The following is a 22,085-nucleotide window of genomic DNA, read 5'->3' as shown; positions in this document are numbered from 1 at the left end:
CAGAAACAGTATACACCTTCTCCACGAATCCATCTAAACACTGAAGCTTTACTAAACATACTCTGTTCCCTAGTCAAACTATGCGGGTCTGATTCTCCTGCACAGGATGAGGTAGGATCTTGCTGCTACCAAGGCTGCAAGCCCCAAATGCAACATGGCTAAGAACTGAACTGCCGTTTCCAGAGCTAACGCAAGCTCCACATGCTAATTCTCTCCTAAGCCAAGGCATGGGGCTTTGATTTCCTAACCTCAGGATGTTATCTGGCTCCAGTATAGGATTACCATTAGCTCTGTACGTCTGTCCTTACAGCAGGGTCACTGTCATGCCATATGCCACTTGGACAACCTTTATTCTTTCTAGATTTTTTTTTTTAAATCACAGTGTTCATCTGGAAGAGCCTGGATTCCCTTGGCTTTCAAAATCTGCTTTGCATTGCTAATGCACGGGGCTGTAGGCAAAGTTGCATTAGAGAGACAGAGAAAGACAGAGAGAGAGAGAGACTAAAACCCTGTTAAGATACAAAATGTCTTCAGGGTGCTCTTCTCTTAAATATTAACAAAAAAACAGAGAAGGTTTACTCAATTTCCGTTTACCAAACAAAAGACCTAGTTCTTTTATAAAATGGCTTCTGCATAACTTCATTAACTTCAGTGAATATTCCTAACTTGCACCGGTGTAACTAGACAGAGTCCAACCTAGGGAGAGCAGGTCAGGCTCCACATGTAAGTCATAGCAGGGTGGGGAGTCACAGCATCAGTACACACAAGGTATCCTGATCGTTTGATGCGGCAGGAGAAACCTCCTGCAAAATTCATGGACAATTAATTCTCCCTCTCCCCCCTCCGGTACTGTGGTGAGAGAAAGGGTCATCAGTCTCCAGATTGTCACTCTCTCAGTAGAACAACAAAAGAAAGAAATCAGGGAATCTGGAGGGAGAATTGAAATGGCTGTTCCAAGATCGATGGCAGCCTTCTGGGACATTAAGAGGATTTTATACTCATACAGTACCTTTCATCCCAAAGGAACTCAAACACCTTTCTAAATGATATACTGATCTTGCATGAAGACTACATCCATTGAAAGGAAGCAGAGAAAACCACGTCCATACAGGTGACGGTGTGACAGCAAGGGGTACCACAGTGCTGCAAGGATGCAAGGAGTGCAGAAGAGCACCTACAGGAGATTCGGGTCTCTGTCCCAGGAGTTTAGCAAGCCTGCGCCCGACGATGTAACCACAGACTTGTGAATCCCAGGAGAAAAGAGATGTGATGTCTTCTCTGTCACAGGGGGGCTGCTGAAGCGGTCAGCGAGGACTGATAGTGTTCCTCCTCCTGCCTGGACAAGTGATCCAACCCAAGCAGCTCATCAGAGACTGCTCACCCCCCGTGGTGACAGCACAGCACCAGAACCTGAAGCAGAACAGCATCTCCGGTGCTCCAGTGCTCTACATTCCTCCCTGTATTCCCACTTCCCCTTTCAGTGGACATAATGCTGAGAGATCTTACTATGCTTTATTGGGAGAGGTGAATGACGAGAAAGTCGTTTTGGTTGACAAAAAGGAAGAAGGGAAAAAAGTGTGCAGGCAAAATTGAAACGAGAATGGACAAAGATTGCAAGGGGGTGCAGGGAGGAAGGAGATGACCAAAACATAGGGAAGCCACCAGAAAAGGAAAGAGAAAAGACAGTTATGGCTTGTTTCAGTGGGGAAGAACGGAGTCAAACCACGTATATAAGAAACAAATGGAAACACTTCCACAGCCATTCAGAAACATAAGCAGGAAGAGCAGAATTGTATTGAAGCTGCAAGGGAGATCCAGGGCACATTCCTGTCATAGATGAAGACAGGACTTTTTCTACCAGCTTAAGAATGAGCAAGTCACAGCAGAGTTTGGATTCAGGATGAAGATACCAAAGAAAAGAGCCCGTCTCTCATTGAAAACCACCACGGTTGCCTGCCTCACTTCCACATTTCAACTTCCACTGCTTTTCCAATGAGAGAGTTCAGCACTGACTGCAAATAAAAGAGCAGCACCAGCCTCAAACTGGTCAGCTCAGAAGTGTCACTGGAGAGCTTGTGCAAACACAGTTTTCAAGGAAATTCAGTTTCATTCAGAGGCAAAAATACAGCAAGTATAATCTGTTGTTGGTCCACCTAGGGTAAATCTTCACCTAGGCATCAGATGCTTAAACCCAATCTTAACAGCCATCTTCCTGTGCCTCCTGTATTTCCTTATTCCCTCCCAGTCTGGGGCATTCAGGTATGGCTATGATCTTGTCCATGCTGGGATAGCAAGACACAAATGACAGAGGAAGAGACTACAGTTTGACCTCATTGTCAGATAAAATCCATTATGCGTGATTAAAACTTAACAAAATGCAATCACATTAAAAATGACTATCATGAAGTGCACCATGATTTACTGACTAAATGAATGAGAAATTTATCTGAATAAAATAGTCCTAGCCCTAGTACATTGGCAATGCATGATAAATTGCTGATTGTGAGAAGATCATTGCTTGCTGTTGGATGACATACATACATTGATTTTTCCTAACAACACTAATTAGCATAATAGCATCTCCACATATATTACATAAAGTTTCCTCTTAGCAAGCAAAAATTATTTCAAGCCTTCAGGTCCCAAACTGCAAAGAATAAAGATGGAAAGGAAGGATTTACAGACTGCTCCTTGTCCTTTATTATGCAGATCAAAGGTCCAACCCACTGGATCTTACTTAATCTTCAAGAGATGAGAACAACATTCAAGAAAGCGCAGGCATTGTGCAATTAAGCTGTGATCACAGTGGGTTGTTTTTTGCATAGCGGTGATCTAATTTTGTGAGGCCAAAAAAAGGCTTTGAGAAAGAGGAATCTAATCCTAAATAACTAGGAAAAAATCCCCACATTTCTCCAATTTCATTAAGACACACAGGGGGCAGACTGTGCAATCCTTACGTAAGTGCTCCCATTGACTAGGGCTGTGTAGGTGAGAAAGCGCTCTCCAAGTTGAAAAGGCAAAGCACAGTCTATTAATAGGAAAATAAAAGTGGTGGAATAGCTAAGGAAAATGGAGAACAGAGAGACCATGCGATTTCTCAATTAATTGAAAATCAATCACAATAACCCGCATTTTTTTCTTCGAAAAATCTGAGAGGTGAGAAGAGACCACCTTAAAAACAAAACAGTGCTGTGCTGTTCAGCGTCCTCTGCAGTGCATGGATTTCAGACTTACCCATGAGGGTTTTCCAAAACTCCATGTTTTTTCCAGAGGAGTGTGCTTCTCAGAAGCAGGAATAAAACACCTCATCTACCTACGTTAATGTTTTGGTGTTTTTGGCAGAGTACGCTGTACCTAGAGCAGAGGACCTGAGCAGAAGCAGAGGAAAGCAGACACCTAAGCTGCCTTTGGTGAAAGCAGCAATGCCGGAGCGCGCCCAGGGGAGCACCCAGTCTGCGCTGGCCGCCCCACAGCTGCTGTCCGCTATAGAGGTTGCAATGCTGGGAGCTCTGCTGAGGTTACAGCCCTGACATTTCCACTCGGCTTTCAGCTACGTCGCCCAGAGCCGAAGTGCACGAACTCTCTCGGACACGAGGCTTTGCGGGGTGGCTGGGAGGCAGAGGCGGTAAGCAGGATGCTCCGGTGAGCGGGCAATAAGCCGTAAGAGGTTTGGGTTCTCCTGGTCCTCCGTATTCAGCTTCCCCTGCCCAGCTGCAGCGGGGAACGTCCCGCTCACAGCAACGCATACACACGTGGGACAGAAGAGAGAGTCAGGAGGTTGCGAGCAACGCAGCTTTTACTCTAAGGCACTAGAGCTTAGGGGCCCCGCTCTTTCCACGAGCTACTTTCTCCTGAAGGGCTGCCCTGGTACCCTTGTTTTTCCCCCCTCCCTGACCCCCAGTCATTGCCAGCACTGTATTGTGACTAACTGGAGCCTTTTCCACCGCTTCATTAGCATTAAAATCATACACTGGCAGTGCACCTGGCGTGCCGGCCGTCCCTAGCCAAAACAGCCTCCCTCAAGCTGTGAGTGCGTCTGCAGGTGACACCTGTGTCCCTTTCAGCAGGGCCCTTGGAAAACAGCCCACCCTTTATGTAACCAGAGTCAAGGATTAGTTTTTTTGGTAGCGGTTTTCGCTCTTATCTGCAGCCTGGGAAGGACTGAGGACGTAATCCCCGTGCTCTCTGCAAACCAGGTGCAGGAACCGGGCAAGTGCAAACGGAAACTTGTGCAGCAGCACAGCCGGTGACTTTTCTTGTGTCATGGTCCAAAATCTCTGACACCTCTAACCGAAACTCAGAGCTTCATCTGCTTCAGACACACAAGCTTCTTGGTAGCCCCATACACTTTCCCCACTGTGCTCTCTTTACCGCACAGAGTAAGGTTGGTGGTTGTGGGCAGGTACTTGGCAAAGTCGCTGGTACCTCCCAGAAACACAGAAATGTTTCTTCTTGATCCTGGACCAGCAACCCCCATGTAGTAAGATGAATGAGGTAAATACTGCCTCAGAGTGACCCCATACATTAAATTTTACTATACATCTGTGTGCATTGTGTAGTTTGTGTTGTACGTAGTAACTATTCCAGAAATGTCTTAAAAGGTTTAAGTATTTTTGTTCTGTGCATCCCTCTGTGGGAAGAGTGAAGCTGTCTTCAAATGGTGAGACCGGTGTCACATGACATGAAGGGCAAGAGAAGGTATCATTAATACAGCTTAAAAGTCACTTCCAAAAATCACTTAGAATTGCTTTTCCATCTGTAAGAGTGCAAGAGCTTGTAAGACTAAGTTACTGCCAGAGACAAATCCTCGAGGTGTGGGAAACTATATGACACTGGCAATTCAACAATAGAAAACGCCTACTTTTTTAGTTTTGTTTTAGCCATCTGTGATAAGGGTACACTATGAACAATCTTGATCCAGTGAAGCTGCTCCATAGTTCAGAACATTAAAGTCCTGGTTGAGATGGATTAGTGGGCAGACTGAAGGTGGAACGGCCAAATTTATCACACGGATGGTGCCACCACATTAGTGAGATTATAGCTAAGATCCCGCAGTCCTTCATCTGTCCCATGACTGTTTAAAAAAACATTTAATATGACAACAAATATTTCATACTATTTTCATCTGCCGGAGGTATACAGACCACAGAAAGCCATGGCGTCTACAGTGATTTCCTGTACATTGTGACAATACCAAAAAACAGTCCTGTGCTATTAAATGGATAAGAAGGGGAGGCAGAGAAATAAAAGCTGGATGAGGGGAAACAGAGGGTAAATTTGAGCAGGGAGCTTAGAGGGAGAGAAAGAAAAATGGCTCATGGAGTAGCAGGGGAAAGAAAAGGAACAGACAAATAATATAGGACAGATTTAAAAAAAAACCAACATCACAAAACCTAACCTACTGGACTCAGAGGGAAAGAAGTACACACTGGAAAAATAATTCCCCAGAAAGTGCATGGTGGGCAATCTCTAGGCAATACTATGTACATAAAATAATTTAAAATGCAGATTCTTTTGAGGATGTTAACTCTCAAGCCTGTAAGGAACATCATGTCAGAAAAGGAGGAGTCATCTTCTCAGGACAGACCTTAAACTCTTTCTAGGCTGACCCTTTCAAACTATTTTTCTTTCTGTTTTTTTTAAAGACATTGTCTTTCCCTCAGTTTCTCCAAATAGCATAAGGAAACAAAAGACAGCTTACAGGTACACCCCTTTTTCAAAACCAGAGATTTTAGCCAGCAGCAAGGAACCTGGTAGAACAGATTTTACAGAAGGATGCTAGCATGAGCAGCCAAAAACTGAACTTCTGGAGTGAGGAATAGACTTTAATATTGCACCAGTGTGAAACAGAGAAAACATTAAAGCATGATTTTGTGACAGTGCTGCTGGACTCGGGCTTGCTTTCTTGTGAGATACTTGACCCTGTCTAGACAGCTCCCACTCTTAACTGTAGAGCAAGATCTGCTAACAAGCTCCCACTGGGTGTAAATGAGGTAGCCACCTGTTTGGAAGATGTGTTGACACAGAATGGGTGGTTTCCTCCCAATGCGTAAGACACGCTTGCAGACTAATGCATGCAAAACGTTCCTCACACACAGGAAAGGGGGCTAAATAAGGGTGGGAGGACTCAAGAATACATGTACGCATGCAGTACATGAGAATCAAGAACATAGGGACCAACAGCCTGGTTTCTCTCCTTAGTAACAAAGTTGGCTGTCTCAGACTTAACACTAAGCTGGTGAACAATAACAGAAAAAGGGCAAGTTTCCCACTGCCCATGAGGAATGAAATCTTTGCTGAGAGAGCAGAAGCCACATTCTTTAGCAAATTAGATGCATCAGCTGGGATTTGGCAGAACCTCCTGAATGCAGGACTCCAAATCTGCACTTAACCACTTACTGGGACAGTCTTTCAAAAGGTATTAAGCTTTCCTACTTATGGACACATACACACTGCAGACATTAGGAAAGCTTTCTGGAGGGAACACACGTGACAACAGCATAACGCTTCTAGGTAGCACTGGGCTCGAATATCCGGAAATGCTGTGGAAAGCACCGGAATAAGGATCCAGGCAGATAAAATAAAAGACAAAACGGAAATTCAGAAGTGCAAAGAACACCTCACTGTTGAGCTGGAACATCACAGCCAGTCGGGTAGCATAGACCGCTCATCAAAGAGCCCTCCTTCACACAGACACAGCTTAGGCAGAGACACGGAGAGCAGAAGCTGAGCTCCAGGCTTTGAAGCAGACTGACACCGGTGCCGGCATTGCCGCGCTGCTGCAGGATGGGGTGGGCAAGCCCTCCGCTGCTGGTTCAGAAGCAGGCTGTAAGTCACGCTGCTTTAGAGAAGGGATGGAAAAGCTCCTGGTAATATATATGCAAAAAGGTGTGCTAGTCACAAAGGAGTACGTACACCCAAATTTAAAAAGAGCTGTTGGGCTCCACTTGGAACTCCGCAAAACGCAGCGATGTCTTCTCACAAGTTCAGAACACTCCTGAACTACAAGCTGTGAACTACAGTACACAAAGGTGAGCCACTAAAGATGGGACTATTATTTTTCCTCTGAAAATATGAGTCTTGCTTGGTCCTAAGTTCCTAGCTGGAACATTAATCGGTACTTACTGATGTTCCCCTCGAGCAAACGAGCAGAGCTGTATTCATGCTCTTGGGATAATCGAGCAGCCTTTTCCAGCATCACTGAAATACTACCGAGTGCGGGAAGATGTTTAAGGAACACGGGGATTACAACAGAGCAGGGGATTTTCTCTTTCTGGCAGCGCTCAGCCTCCCATAAGATATTTGTATGCTTTAGCTTCTCTCCCTGTGTCCTTCTTCTCCTTCTGCCATTTCTTGCACCTTGCAGCGTTGCACAGATAGTTGTGGAGAACTTCAATTGTGGCATTTCTGATTTTTTGAGCTCTTCACAGCGCTACCCAAAATGAAGCTGTCGCCATGTGTAATCTTGAATTAGCTGCAAGACCTCTGAGGTGGGCACAACCTCTTCTGACGTGTGGCTCCCACACCTCGCACAAAGGCCCAGACGGAGCACCACCATGGCAGAAATACTACGATTTTCTTCCCTCACAACATTTTTTTTGTCAGCTTGATCAGATGGACGTGACTGCCTCCAGGAGCAGTTGGAAAGGACGGCCACTTACTCACCCACCTCCCCTCCTACTCGCAAAGGAACCCATTTCCCCATTACACTGGTAACTCTGGTGATGGGTAGGGCAGGAGAGGAACCTGGCGATTTGCCCTGCTCCCGAGGCTGGCTCTCTATGTGCACCAAAGCTCAGCCTCGGAAATGCGGCAGCTTTTCTGGCCTGGCCCCCCAAAAATCCAGTGCCTTTCCCAGTTAGCCTGCCAACAGGAAAGAGGAGCTGGTGCAGAAGACAGCGAAGGAGGATGCGTACAGCATGGGGTGCTGCCCACACTCCCACCCCTCAGCAAACAGCCCTCCAGGGAGGAAGGCAGATCCCATGGTGACTTTCCATAATTTAGCACCCTGAGGGTGTCTCTTCTTCTATCTACCTGAGAGTAGAGCGATGGGCAGGGAAGGAGTCACCTAGACGTGACAGGGAAAAAAAAAAAAAAAAAAAAAGAAGATCGAGGGGAAAAAAAGAGAAGAACAGGATGGAGCTTGCTTTTAAAATAACCGCAATCTATTAATAGTTCAAAATAGGCTTTTTAATTACAGGATACCCTATAACCTTTACCCTTATCGATTGATTATTTGATAAGCAGTTTTATTGCTGTGAGCTCCTTAGACAGAAATCAGAGCAGAAAGAGAATGCAGGGAAAGGAAAGGAGGTCCTTGACAGAGCAGGCTGGGTGATGACCAAAGAGCAGAATCGGCATGAAATGTACTTAACAGAGTTAAGCAGCAGAGTCATTCCATCCCTCCCGCAGTAAAGGGAGCACAGGGGGGAGGGTGCTGCTTATTCAAGAATAATTCTTGTTGCAAGAATATTTCTATATGTAAAATGAATCTTTTCTTCAAATGCTAATAAAAAAATTTACGAGTTTGCTTGGAATCAAATCTCAGTTTCTATAAGCCCCCAGTATGGGAGAGAGATGGAAACAAGAGACGGAAAGAGAGTTCATTTTTAATCCAGTCTCCAGTTTTCTTTACAAAGGTTGGGAAAGACAATGAGACTGCACTTAAATTGGACTTTCAGACTACCTGGAAGAGGCTTTCCTAGCAAAGGGATTTGCTAACAGTTTGTTCCCTGCAGAACAGATTAGTCAAAAGGCAATTTTAAATCTAATGTCGGCAGAGATGCACAAGATGACACTCAGGTTTAGAAGCGCTGCTAAGGGTGGAAATGCAGCCTGAAAGGAGGCAGTCGGTTCATCTCTTACAATCAGTACAGCAAGTGGTAAGGGTCCAGCTCTCATTAATCTAAAGTGCATTGTTATAAGCCTGATGAAGATCAATCATTTATTTATTTATAAAAGGATCTTCAAAAATTATAGGGAAAAAAGACACTTTATATGGTTCTTCTGTGGAAACATGGTAGGTCTGAGGATCTTCAGATCCAAAACACAACAGTAAGCGCTAGCAGAAGGCCGCTGTGAAATGCCCCTCCGCTTACTCACAGCAGAGGCACGCACCATTCAGCGCATCTCCGCTGTTTCTTACGGTCGGCTGACTTGGAAGGTGTCCCCTGCAGAACCACCCACAGTGCAGGAAATGGGTGGGCAGCTGCAAAGCCTTCCCTGGCCTTTCCAGCAAAGCCTCTTCTCTTCCAAAATTAGTTGCAAAGCTTGCTTTACTCCCTTTACCGGCAAGGGAAAGCTGACCACTGACCCCAGTGTGGGTTAGCGTGACACCTGGAAGGTCAGGTGGAGAAGGAAGAAGAGATCTTCCTTGTGACTCCAAAACAGAGATGAAATAGAGGCTTCCCTAGCCCTAGATCTGTACTGTTAAACCTGGTCAGGAGCTGCTGCTGATTTTATTACTGCTGTTAGCTGCAACGTCTAGTAAATCCACTCCATGCGCAGCCTCCTTGTTGGTGGCAAGTGAAGTCATTTTGGTACACGCTAAGTAATTATTTCACCCGTGTCCTCAGTACAGACAGTAACTTGGAAACAATGTCACTTGTTTGTGTGAGGTGTCTTTTCTAAAAGGACTACGTGACACCTTAGAAATACAAACACAACCAGAGGGAAGCTTCCGAGAAAGAGGTTTGGAGTTGCACCATAACCTTAATCATCCAGCTGGGTAGCACAAGAACAGATGACACTGAAATAGGGATAAGGAAAATCGCCAGTATTACATTATCTTGCAATGCTACTGTAAGATTTAGAATTTGACATGTTTTCCTTTCACTTTCATATTCTAAAGTCAAAGGGGTAAGGGAGAATCAAAGCTTTACTTAAAAAGGTAAACTTCTGTCCCATATGGATAAAGAAGACCTGGAAAACAAGAATCCTAGTGGTTCAGAAAATAGTAGGACAACTACTGCCACTATCCCTGATATATATTATTTTTATGATCTCATGATTTTAAAGCAATTTTAGAATTTCTGTATATTTCTGTGCTATGGGGCATGAGTTGACTTTTTTGAGACATTCAGACTTATATATTCATGAAGTTAAACATAGGAATATAGATTCATCTAAAATTAAGGTCTAATTAATATTTCTGAGCTGTTGAGAAGCAAACCGGCAAACTTGGGAATTATGGAAGGAAAATGAAAATACAGGGGCAAGAAGTACTATAAATATCTAAACTCCAGCAAAAGGTAAAGTTAAGGACAGTCGTGGTCTTTGAGAAATTACACAAGGGCAAATTTAAAACTCCAATATATTATCTAAGTGCAAGCTGTGATCAAATCTGCATCCTGTTTGGGCCATGCAAGATCAGAGACTGGAGAGAAAGGGATCAGACCAAGTCACGACCAAACGCGCAGACAAGCGCTCCGCGAGCTCTGGCAGCAGCTCTGAGGCACTAAACGGTGAACAGACAAAGCGCGCTGCCGAGGATGAGAGCCTTACTCTTAGTCTTCGGATTAAGTCTTCTCTCAAAATAAAAACGGAGAATAACAGAATCCAACTCACGAGCTGAACCCGCTGCCTACATCAAAACACGCCAGGTACCATTTTGCAACAAACACTTTTCTGGATCCACAATGAGCAAAGGCGTCAGTGGGTGACTGGGGTTACCCCTGTAGCTCTCCCGCAGCGAATACGCTGATTCTCGGAGGCAACTGCCCGGGTGGAGGAAGCAGGACAGGAAAGAGGGCTTTCAATTTTCCAGAGAACACCAGAACACTGTTATATGAAGAAAAGGCTATATAGATCTTTCAGTCACCATCTAGCACTGAAAGCATTGGCCTTTTTGTGCTAAATTAGTTACGGTGATGCTCAGAGGGCAACAAACTAGCCTGCGGATGAGCACAGTATTGGGAAGAGCATGGTAAGAACATCCCAGTATGTTCAGCGGTGCTGTGTTGCCAGTTTATGACAGATCCAACCGTAAAAGCAGGTAGAAAGAACACAGTTTTACACCATCTGTATATTAACATTAAGAGTATATACAATAAACAAGAGGAGTTAGAGAGGCTCATGAACAATAAGAAATGGATTATGGCTGGTATTGCTGAAAGCAGGTGGAATGGGTCATGAGACTGGTAAACTGAAATTGATGATGATAACTTGCACTTTAAGGAGAAAATGGGGAAAAAAAACAGGAAAGGGTAGCACTTTATGTAAAAATATGCTGCTACTGGCTACAGACATTTCAAAATCACCGTGCTTTGCGATTGCAGTCATAACTAATAAAACTAAAGGAGAGTTGGTTGGCACGTGTTATATCATCCAACTAACAGGACTCGCTAAATAACAGGACAAACTGCTCTTTACATAGCAAACTAGATCTTGTAGGAAGAAAAAGTATGCTATCACGGTGACTTCAAAATAGGGGACATTTAATAGACACTTTGTGCAGTCAGTAATACAAATTTTCTGCTTCTATAAGTAATGTAGGACAACTTTACAGATGAGAATAACTCACACTATGAGTCTTCAAGAAACTAGACAAGAAGCAAATTGCACAACAATGCATTTTAGCAAATCTTGGACAAGTGGAGAAGTTTCTAAGAACCAAAGATTTACCACTACAACTGTGATATTTGACAAGAGGAAAAGACCGGTTATTCTGACACACACCAGCAAAACAATGGAACAATGGGTTTCAGTTCTCTACCAGCAATGACTCAGAGGATAAAACAGGAATACCGGTCAGCACGGTTTCAGGAAAGTAGGTTTCACCAAAGATGTCTATGGTTTTCTTATGATAAGATGATTGGTTCAGCTGGGACATGGGAGCAGTGCTCTTAAACTTCGATTTTGCAAGGCTTAGACTAGAGAAAAAACTTAGTATTGCAGAAAACATTTACTATATGAAATGAAGAAATTATGTGTTAGGTTAAAAAGGACACAGCCAGAGGTCATAAAATGAGGAAATACCAACAAGCCAAAATTTGGTTTGTAGGATTATGCCGTGGAGATCTGATCTTAGTCAAGCGCTGTCCAACATCTGTTTCTAGTGACTTAGGCTAACGGGACCTCCTTCCCAACGCAATGGACAGATGATAGCAGGAACAGTAAGAAGGCCAGGCTACTGTTTACAAATTGCCTGGCGAATTGATCAGAATCCATCCAAGCACATTTTGATTACCCGTCTGTCCTTAAGAGTGTATGGGAGACTGACTTCTCGGAGCAAATTTTGGCATTTGTAAAACACAGGCACTACATCTGAACTCCAGGGCAAGCCTTTTGCAGAAAACCGGGGCTACAAGTCAAACATAGCCTCGGCAGGCATTTGCTACAGCTCTACAGGCTGTTCAGCAAGTGATCCTCACAGTCTCAGTCATTATTTCCATTCCAGCTTGTCTTCCCTAAAACCTGGTAAGACAGTTGTGTTTCTGCCACACTTCCAAGCAGTGAATTCAAACCTGTAGACTTTTTTCTTTACTTTCAGGTAGACTTTTAAAAAAGGCCAAATCCCAGAACATCAACAATCTCTTTTGCTCACTATCCCAAAGATAACCTTCAAAAAAAGTATAAAATCTCTTTTACAATTCCAGTGAGAAATGCACCTTTTCACTTAGAAAGGACAAAGACAATCACATTTTGGAAATGTTCTCTGGACACAGATCTCCCTTCATCCTTCACATGCAAAAACAAACTGAGCAGATGAGGCATCTTCAATTTATAAGATTAAAACAAAAGACAGAAAGAGAATTTGAAGATATTCTTCCAGTATGGTGTCATTTCTCCTCTTCATTCGCATCCCTCCAATTTCAAACAACATAACTAGTGGTTTCAAAAGGAACTATAATTGCAGCATCCTCACAGTCCCATGCAGGGAAAGAGCTGCAGTCTAGTTTTATTTTTCTTACACCCACAGAGAATTCTGTTTTGTTTCAACCTCTCATTACTCTCCCTCACTCACTTGGCTCCAAACATCAAATTCTGTCTCAGCCATTCAACGTCTATTCCGTTGGGCTGCTTTTTTCTCTTACCATTACGCATACATATTGAACAGCTGAAACCAAGAAAAGGCACAATTAATGATTCTGAAATTTTCCAAAGAAAATGCTTTCACTTTTCCCCAATTTGAAATTACTTTTTGGTTTAAAGAAGAAAAAAGATAAGAAAAAAGTGCCTCCCACAAAACCTTACATACATCTCAAGAACTAAATGGAACTTTTTACGTTAAACAAAGCTCCAGTTTTTGAGAGAGGAGGTTGGTTTAGGCTTGCTTGCTTGCTTTTGTTTCTTAAATCACATAAAAAGCCTAAACAAAGCCCCTGCTGCATCTTGGTGTGAAACCAATTTCTTTTACTGTCACATGGGAACCAGAACAGCAGAGGACCTCTAGCCCTCAAATACCTAACAAGTTACGAGCCCCAGTGAAAATCTGTACTTGCTGTTTTAGCCTATAGCCACAGGTAAGCAAGAAGGAAAGAACAACCCAGGAAAAGCAAGAGGCTAAAGGGCAATACCTGACACATATTCACAAACTAACAACTGGGTTTAGGGCACATCAGGGCACGTGGGACAAGGCAAAAAGCAGGGATTTCTAAGTACAAGCCTGACCAAGTGGAGAACAGTCAGGCACAAGGGAACACTAGCAGCAGGACAGAGCCTTCCTGAAGGTAGATGGGTCAGGATCCGACCATAGTTTTTGCCAAACATAGATGGGTCAGGATCTGACCATGGTTTTAACAGTCGATTACACAAAAAGTGGTCTGAATTACCTTCAGGCTAACCCCAGAAAAATCCCCAACTCAAAAATCCAAACCGGTATCTACTTTGTGGAAAAACAGACAAATACCCCATGCAGTGCTCCTTTGAAGAGAACAAGCTATGGTATAAAATAGAGGACATTGTGATGCAGGGCATATGGGTCGTTCAGCAATAGTGTGATGGGGGCTACAACCACAGTGCCAGTACCAGTCCTGGATCTGCAGCAAAGCAAAGGACTGACACCGACAATGCAGAAAGCCTTTAGAGAAATCCTACTTCTGTTGGAGACTAGTTTTGCTAGCTAAGCTGCTGATTTTGCACTCTGCCCATCCAACCACTCACATGGCTATTGAGCTGCACGGTTTCCTCTCTCGCTGCTCACCTCTCTTTACTAGAGTATGCAGTGATGCTCAGCAAGCCCAGGACACAAGCCCAGAGCACCAGCACCGACACGTTAATAGGACAGTCACGGGCAACTGACCTCCACAGAGCATTTGCAAGGTCCCAGCTGGACTGAAAAAATGGTGTGTCTCTCTAAAGTATGCTCAACAACTGAAGCAATAAGCAACAGAAGCACCTTAGGCCCAAATGGACATGGGTTTAATTAGTGTACACAGCACATATATGCACACATGCACCCAACTAGCCATACTTGAATTTTATAGCAGTACACAGAAAATAAGACAAGGTGTTTTTGTACATGTCTGATGTTCCCTAAATCATCTTTTGGTTCTCAAACACGCCCTTGTAATAGTCACCTGACAGAAACACATGATCAGTGCTAACCATGAGATGCAATAGCTAAAATTTTTTTTGTCCCTAAACGCCATCTGTTAAATCCTCATGATTATTTAATACACACACACTTTTACAATTCTGTATCAAAAACCAAAACTACAATGAAAGTAGAAACTATAAACTGACAGAAAGATACATTCACTTTACATTCAGAAATGTATTTCAAACTGAAGAGTGCAATCTCCTTATTTTCCATATATGATCAGTCAAGTCTGACCATCTGCATCCCGAAGTAAGTAGTAGAATAATCTGCATCAGTCTGGATTTAACTCAACAATATCAACATATCATTTTTACCACCTTTGCAAAAACAATCCGTTTCCACCAAGCACATCTCACAATAATAAGCTTTCCAATTTTCCACAGAAAAATGCCTTTCAGGGAAGCAGGAAGGGAAGGAATGAAGAAATACATTACAGTTAGAAATCTATTATTTCAACCTTCCTCACCAAACAAAATCCCTTCAGTGTAGGCAAGTGGGTTTCACAAGTAGTAAATGGACCTTTCTACATCTACACAGAAGCAAGTCGTCCCCCATCCTGACTGGGTCGATAAATGTGAAATGTACATATTACATAACAAAGCATGGCTTTGCCTTAAGTTTCTTCTTTATATGACATAGAATGACTTGGTTTTGGAAATATCTGGACTTGTTTTTGGAAGAATGTCTAGTTGTATCCAAATATCTAGTTTTTCCTACATTAAAAAAACGGAACCGAGTGAGATTAGATATATGAAACCTTGGCTTCCCATTCACACTGGAGAACTGCAATGAGATATTAACATTTATTTCTCAAGTTATGAAATGAAGGAGATGGCATTAACTCTTTCACATAGCCAGTTCATCCTCTCAACTGTTTGATGGGTCTCTGAGTTCAACAGATTTAACAAAGAAAAGAAACAAAAACGCATTAGACAGCGTGACCAAACATCCCCTGCCTCTCAGTTACAACCTGACAAATCTGTAGCTTACAGTCTGAGTTTTATGTCATTATCACAGTATTTCTCTAGATAAGTCTTCCCCAAAAGAAAAGGCTTTAGACCAGCTATTTCTAACACAATAGGCAAGCAGAATTAAAATAAAGATACGAACCTTTGAGCTGTCACCATACTTCCTGAACCAAAAACAGGAGGCAGATGAACATTTCTTTTTGTTTTGCAATTAATTTTAAGTAATACATGATGGACTCTGACCTGGTAAAGCTCCTACTCCTCCTATTGGTAGATCCTCAAACTCCACAAGCTGAAGAAATGACAAATTTTGCTGTATTTCTACATGCATTACAGCGTGAGTCACAGTTAAACCATGCTCAGAAGGAAGTACTCCTTGTAGGTGGTGTGGAAACAGCTAATTTGGTAAAAGCTGTTACACTAAAACTATCAACCAACAATTCTATTAGTGTACTATTATATCAGAATTCCTGACATGTTTTGGTGGCACATAACTTCTGTGAAGGCATCACCTACTTTGTGAACTGATTATTAACTTTAATTCTTTTTAAAGCCCTTAAAACAACATTCAGAACATTTATTCTTGAGCTTTTCCATGACACCAGTGTGCAGATCTTTACAGGGGCTGCACAACTAAGAATACCCAGTTGACCTAGGAGGCAACAGGGCATTGCTACAGCCATTATTCAAATTGGTTATTAATCCATTCCAAAGCATTCCCCAAGCCTGGCAGCTGATGCTCCAGAGGTTAGCATGGAATACATGTGAGACAGTAATGCCAAGTCACTCAAGCCAACACAGCTTTAGCCTCTTGCTGAAAGACTACAGATTCATGACAATAAAATACTTGAGGTTGCTAAAGACTGCTTGAAAGTCCCAGAATAAACCATCTCATTTCACGCACAGTTCAAGCACCACTAAAAGCACTCAGTTGTGCTTACTTCTTCCAGTGGAAACCAAAGGCACTCAGCACCCAAAATGTCCTCCCTTTGTTCCCTGAGCCAAAAAGCCAAATATGCTGTTTAAAGCTGGATCGATCTCTGCCCCAAGAAGGGGCCAACCACTCCGTCTTTTTGTAACAATGCTAACTACACTGTGGAAACCAAGCCATGCAGTGGTTTGTGATCCAAAACCATCAAGTCTGACATTATGAAGAAAAAGGAAACAAACCCTCCAAAGAGGAGTGACTTCCGACCCCAAACTTCCCAGAGCGGCCCTAAGCACTCATCAGCAGGAGCACAGGGAAAGAGCGCTAGTTCAGAAAACCAGTCATTTAACAACATTTCTAACCACCGCATCGTTTCAGTCATTTCTTAAAGTGATCAAGCTCCAATACTCCATGAAAAGTCCAAGAAGCATCTGCAATGATGTTCCATACTTTCCAGGAGAAAGAGGAGGAGGGAGGAGGAGACCATACAAAGAGACGCCAAGCCTTTGTATCGGCCTTTTTTTGGCTGCCCGCGTATCGTGCGCTCACGCTTACCTGACCAAGGGAAGGAAGTGTTGCATATGCCATGGCCTGATTCATCATTCCTTTCTGCTTCATGATGAGCATGCGTTTCTGTTCCTCGCTCAGGTGCGCCATCTGAGCTTGCATCTGCGGCTGCTGGGACTGCTGCTGCTGGATGTACGGCATCATGGGGTTCTTGCTAGGATTTGCCATCGGCGGGGTCATCCTCTGACTCAGCTCAGCATTGAAGTGGGTCAGAGGTTTGGTGTTGCCGTAAGAAAGCATATTGGGCTGTTTGCTTAAGGAGTTTGTGCCCAGGTTATTTGGCTGCTGACTGATCATATTCATGTGATTTTGAGGGAGGTAGTTATTAATTGCGGTCTTCTGTGGATTGTTTGCCATAGGAGGCACTATCGGGTTTTGGTTGTTAAAGGCTTGGGGATACATCATTGGACTATTTGGTTTGTCTGCACTGAAGGGTCCTCCATATGGACTAGATGGAGGGCCCACAGGTGACCAGCTTGAGGGTTGATTTGGATGCTGCTGCTGCTGCTTCTGCTGCATGAGCTTAGCTCTTTGCTGCTGCTGGGCTGCCATTTGCTTGAGCTGTTCGGCTGGAGACAAGTCAGCACTCGGCATATTCACGGGCCCGGGCCCCGATCCTGCCACAGTTGCCGCTGCTGGATTCATAAGATAGCCATTTCCAGACCGCGCCTGCGTCTGGCCTGGAGTGTGGGCCTGGCTGGGAGTTTGAGGTGACTGAACAACACAGTTCGCTGGTGAGCCGGCGGGGATGGGGGCTGGCGGGGCGCTGGACACAGAAGCTATGCTGGAGGCTGTGGAGACGTTCGAAAATGGAGGACCGGAAGAAGAAGGCCTCACCTGGGGAGAACCTAACGGGACATGAGCAAATGGAGAATGAGACGGATCGCTCTTCACGCTCGCGCTCTCTTGAGTTTCTGTGGCAGGCCTGGGAAATTCCGGCTCCTTCTTCTCTTCGAAGTCTTCGTTGAACAAATCTTGTATATCATCTTCTGGAACAGTGTTCGCTAGTTCGTCTATTAGCTCCTGCCACTCTTGATCGTTCAGGTTTATGTCTGAGAAGAGCTTATTCTGATTTGAAAGAGATGTTTCAGAAGTGTCTATACAGCTGGGGTCATCCAAAGGCTCTTGCTTTAGCTCCTTGTTCTGCAGGATGTTAAAACTATCATCTAGCTCGTTACAACCATTAACAGGGAGCTTTATCTCGGAAAGCCCACCGTTTTTACCCAAGTCTTCCAGACTACTACCATGAGTTCCACTGTTTTGCAGGGGCAGGGGAGCTTTCATGTCAAGCTGGTGAAGAGGAGAAACAGCAGGCAAAGGCAAATTATTGGGCAAGCTGTTGATTGCTTCGATGCCTGGTACATCCTTCCGTATCCGCTTGCTGGTTGGAGAAAAGTTCCCATCACAGACTCCATTCTGCTGTTCTCCATTGAGAGGTGAACGTGCGCCTTCCAACTTCCTTTTGACCGTCTCTTGAAGCTTAAAGAAAAACAAGAGAAAAAAATATTTAATCAGTTGCAGATACAAAAAGAGTGCTGATAAGCCTTGTGACAAGATACTCCTCATCAAGCCTACTAACGACAGTAAGTTTTTAAAACTCTGATTAGGAAGTTTCTTTGATTTCATTCTTATGCCTTGATCAATTTGAGAAGACGGTCTGAAACAAACAAAAAAAACCCCACAACAAAACCAAAAAACCCACAACCGAACCAAACCAAACCACCAGAAAACCCCCAAACCAAACCTGCCCCTGAATAGGAGAACAGAACTGTAAAATACATCTGTGCTCTCCAAGCTACCAGAATTTTATGGAGCGAGTTGACTAACTCAACTTTTTGGTGCCTAACAGTGCCAAGACTTAAAGAGTGCCTAACACAGTGAAGAGTCTTAAATTGGACCAAAAAAAATGGAACCACTAAAATTTACTATTTACTCTGAAAATCTTTTTGTTGGAAGTTTCTAGAAGCTTCTTGAAAATTACCTGCAATACAGTTGATTGACTACTTGTATTGAAACATGTGTTGTTGACACTAAATTTTTTGTGCAAATTCATTAACATAGTTTCATTTGATTAGCCCTCTGTTCTTGGCTACAAAACATATTGAGAATCACTTTTAAGTGAGGAAAAAAAAATATATCCACCCTAAAAAATAGAAGGCACTTTGCATGATGCTAATTCAATCAAATAACAAAAAAAGGAAATAACCTATGTGCTAGGAGCTAACGTGAAAGATAAATAACTAACAGAAATGATAGCAAGACAAGTCTCGAGGAAAGCAATTCAATTGGAAGAATGTTATAAAAAAAAATAGTGTATTAATATAAGCTTTAATTCAGGTTAAAAGCAGCATAGCAAAGCACTGTAACAACCTACAGTCCTTTCCTACCACACCAAACATTAAGTCCTCCGCTTATGTACCAGGCTAAAAAAAGCATCCCTCTTTGGCTAAGGCAAAAACAATAGTGGGGAGGGGAGGAAGCAAAGAGGTCACAGCTCTAGCAAACGCCTTCAGGACACACTTGCATCCTTGATACTAGAACAATAGAAGACAAAATACTGAAAGATTTTATCAATTTTTAAAGTATTTTTACTGGTATGAAAGTCCCAGACACACAGCTCCCACCCCTTCCCTAACCTACAGGTCCTCAACCTTCTTTCTTCCCACAATCCAGATCCCATTTATTTCTCTCATCCCAGAGGGTTAGTTCCCCTTTCATCCCACGTGTAAGACAGGCAAGCAAATCCATATCTCATCCCCATTTCAGAGGGAGTGGTTCCGAGAAGGCTGCGCCCTTCTCCTGCCCTTCAAGAGGCCCGCGTGGCCTCTTCAGCATCCAACGCAGAAGGACATGGCTGATGCACGTGTTGCTGCCGTCCCAGCTGAACATGCGTGGGACGCTAAGCTACATGCTGGTCCTCTGCAGAGATGCGACCTTTATAACAAAGCAGAAAGGCAAGTCTCTAAGTCCTTAAGCAGACCATCAATTCCTTGATTTGTACTGGAGCAGAAGAGCTTTTTTATATGGGAGAATGATTAACAAGTGGCTAAGAGTCACCAGTGGGTCCCTGTTGGCATACATGCCTGAGACTTTGCCGCCCATTCCCCCTGCACAAAGGCAGGGCACGCCAAGCCTCCCACAGGCTGAAATTCCTTCTCCTCTTGGCTTCTGTGGTCACAGCCTCTGCCACGTGGACCGCCGCTTGGCTGGGCTCCTCCTCCAGTGCAAGATGCCTGCGCAGCTCCGCAGGACCTGTCCTTACCCTGAGTCTTTCCCCACCCCTGGTTTCTGGGGGGCAGGGAACAGCAAGGCCAGAGGTTCCTCTCCCTGCGCCACAAGCTGCGATGGGGAACCCACCTACAGCAAGGCAGGGCTCAGGAAGGCTGCGAGCGTGTTTTGGGCCTCCCCACTGCCTGTGTGGAGTCCCCACCACTGGGCTCCCACTCCTCTCCCCTCACCTGACCGCAGCAGCTCTTGCCCCCGTGAGCTCCGCAGATGCCCACGGATGGGGTCCTGCACGTGGTGGCAGATGCAGGCGGGAGCGCACACCGCGCCGGCATTCTCTCGATTAAAGCCTGGCAGTGTCAGGTTAATCAGCCACGGTCTGCGGGAGCCCACCGGGCTGCGAGGCACAGAGCCCCGCAGCAGAGGCATCACCTTTTCATCGCTCCGTGCCGCAGCAGCAGCAAGCTCTAGCAAGAGGCGCTTTGCCCCGGGGTGGTAATTGCCTCATCTGTGCCAGTTAACAGCGATGTGGAAGGTAAGTCAACACCCAGGACTAGTGTGAAGGAGAAAAATCAGATCCCACAAGGAGGCTTATGATACGGCTCTCACCTCCGCTGCTTCCCTCCCCTAAAAACCTATGTTAAGCTGAATACCACCATATGGTATTACAGCTCCCTGCTGCTTTTTGACCCGTGTAACTGGTGTGTGGCAGGAGACTACAGCCGAGCCACTGAGTTTGTTTCACTGATCTTTATATAACCCCAGTTCAGACCCTGGAGATGAGGAAAAGATGATACGGATGTGGTAATGGCACCACTTCACAAGTATGGCAGCACAGTTGCTTCCAAGTTTCCTTTCTTCAGAGCAAGAAAAGAAAGAGCACAATCTGGCCTCAAGTGCAGGTGGTCAGTAACACAGTTGATATAATGGCTTAAAACAGCATATTTAAATGTTGTCCCTAATGGGCCACTCACACAATTTACAGCTGAAATCACCCATTTCAGCTCCTAAGCCATCTCACTACAAAGCCACTATCCCTCTTTGCCTTCCACATTAGAATGGCAGTCACCGAGCAGCAAGTGACTCAAGACCAAGTTCGATGGGCATGCACATGCAAAAACAGGGTTCGAAGAAATGTCCAAAACTTGCCATGGCCCTTTGCCCCAAGTTCGTATTGGCCAAATGCTGGGCTAAAGAAAGAATAGCCATACCAAAGGACCTGTTGACAGGCTTCTACTTGTGAAGAACAGTTCATATAAAGAAGAGATGGGAACAAACTTAACTTGTCTTAATGACAAGTCAGGGATTAGTGAGAGCGATTATCTCCTGAGAAATACAAGAGAACTGACTCCATACGTTTCACAACAGTTTGAAGGTACCCCTTACGGAATATCGGTAAGAGTGATACACTTCACCATTGTTTCACACTTTCAGGTTTCACATCGTTTACTAATTTATCCTGAATCCATCACCTTATCTGTACATGAATGTTTACCAAAAGAATCAAAACTATCTAGTGGCAAATAACCAGCCCTAAAAATATCAGCTCCTGTGCTGAAACTTGGATGTCCCCCTGTATAAATATACAGTGACTTTAGTGAAAGTAAAAGCAGGCCCAGTATATAAATATTAATAATCGTGTTTATCATGCATTACAACAAAAAGCAGCTTTAACATGGAAACTATTTTCCATCAAATATCAAACGTACAGAAATTGTGCCTTGTTGCAAACAACAACAAAATTAAGCTTATTCTAAGTTTGTAGCTCCACATTATTCTCCTTCAGAGGTTTTAGGATTTGGGGGGTTAACAGGCACTAGAAAAAGAAAACCAGTCTTTTTATTTTCTTTGCTTA

General features: G+C 44.0%; 1 protein-coding gene across 2 annotated transcripts in view; it reads right to left on the bottom strand.

Annotated features, from left to right (window-relative positions):
- MAML3 (mastermind like transcriptional coactivator 3) overlaps nucleotides 1-22,085 on the bottom strand; it is a 250,897-nt gene that overhangs the window by 74,459 nt on the left and 154,353 nt on the right. For both annotated transcript variants that reach the window (XM_075036133.1, XM_075036141.1), the window contains exon 2: nucleotides 16,994-18,484. In XM_075036133.1, coding sequence (XP_074892234.1) covers nucleotides 16,994-18,484 — 1,491 coding nt within the window. The remainder of the gene's footprint in view (nucleotides 1-16,993; nucleotides 18,485-22,085) is intronic.

The sequence above is a fragment of the Buteo buteo genome, chromosome 1 (assembly GCF_964188355.1).
Source record: "Buteo buteo chromosome 1, bButBut1.hap1.1, whole genome shotgun sequence".
NCBI classification, from domain to species: Eukaryota; Metazoa; Chordata; class Aves; order Accipitriformes; family Accipitridae; genus Buteo; species Buteo buteo.
This window is presented reverse-complemented; position numbering and strand designations above follow the sequence as displayed.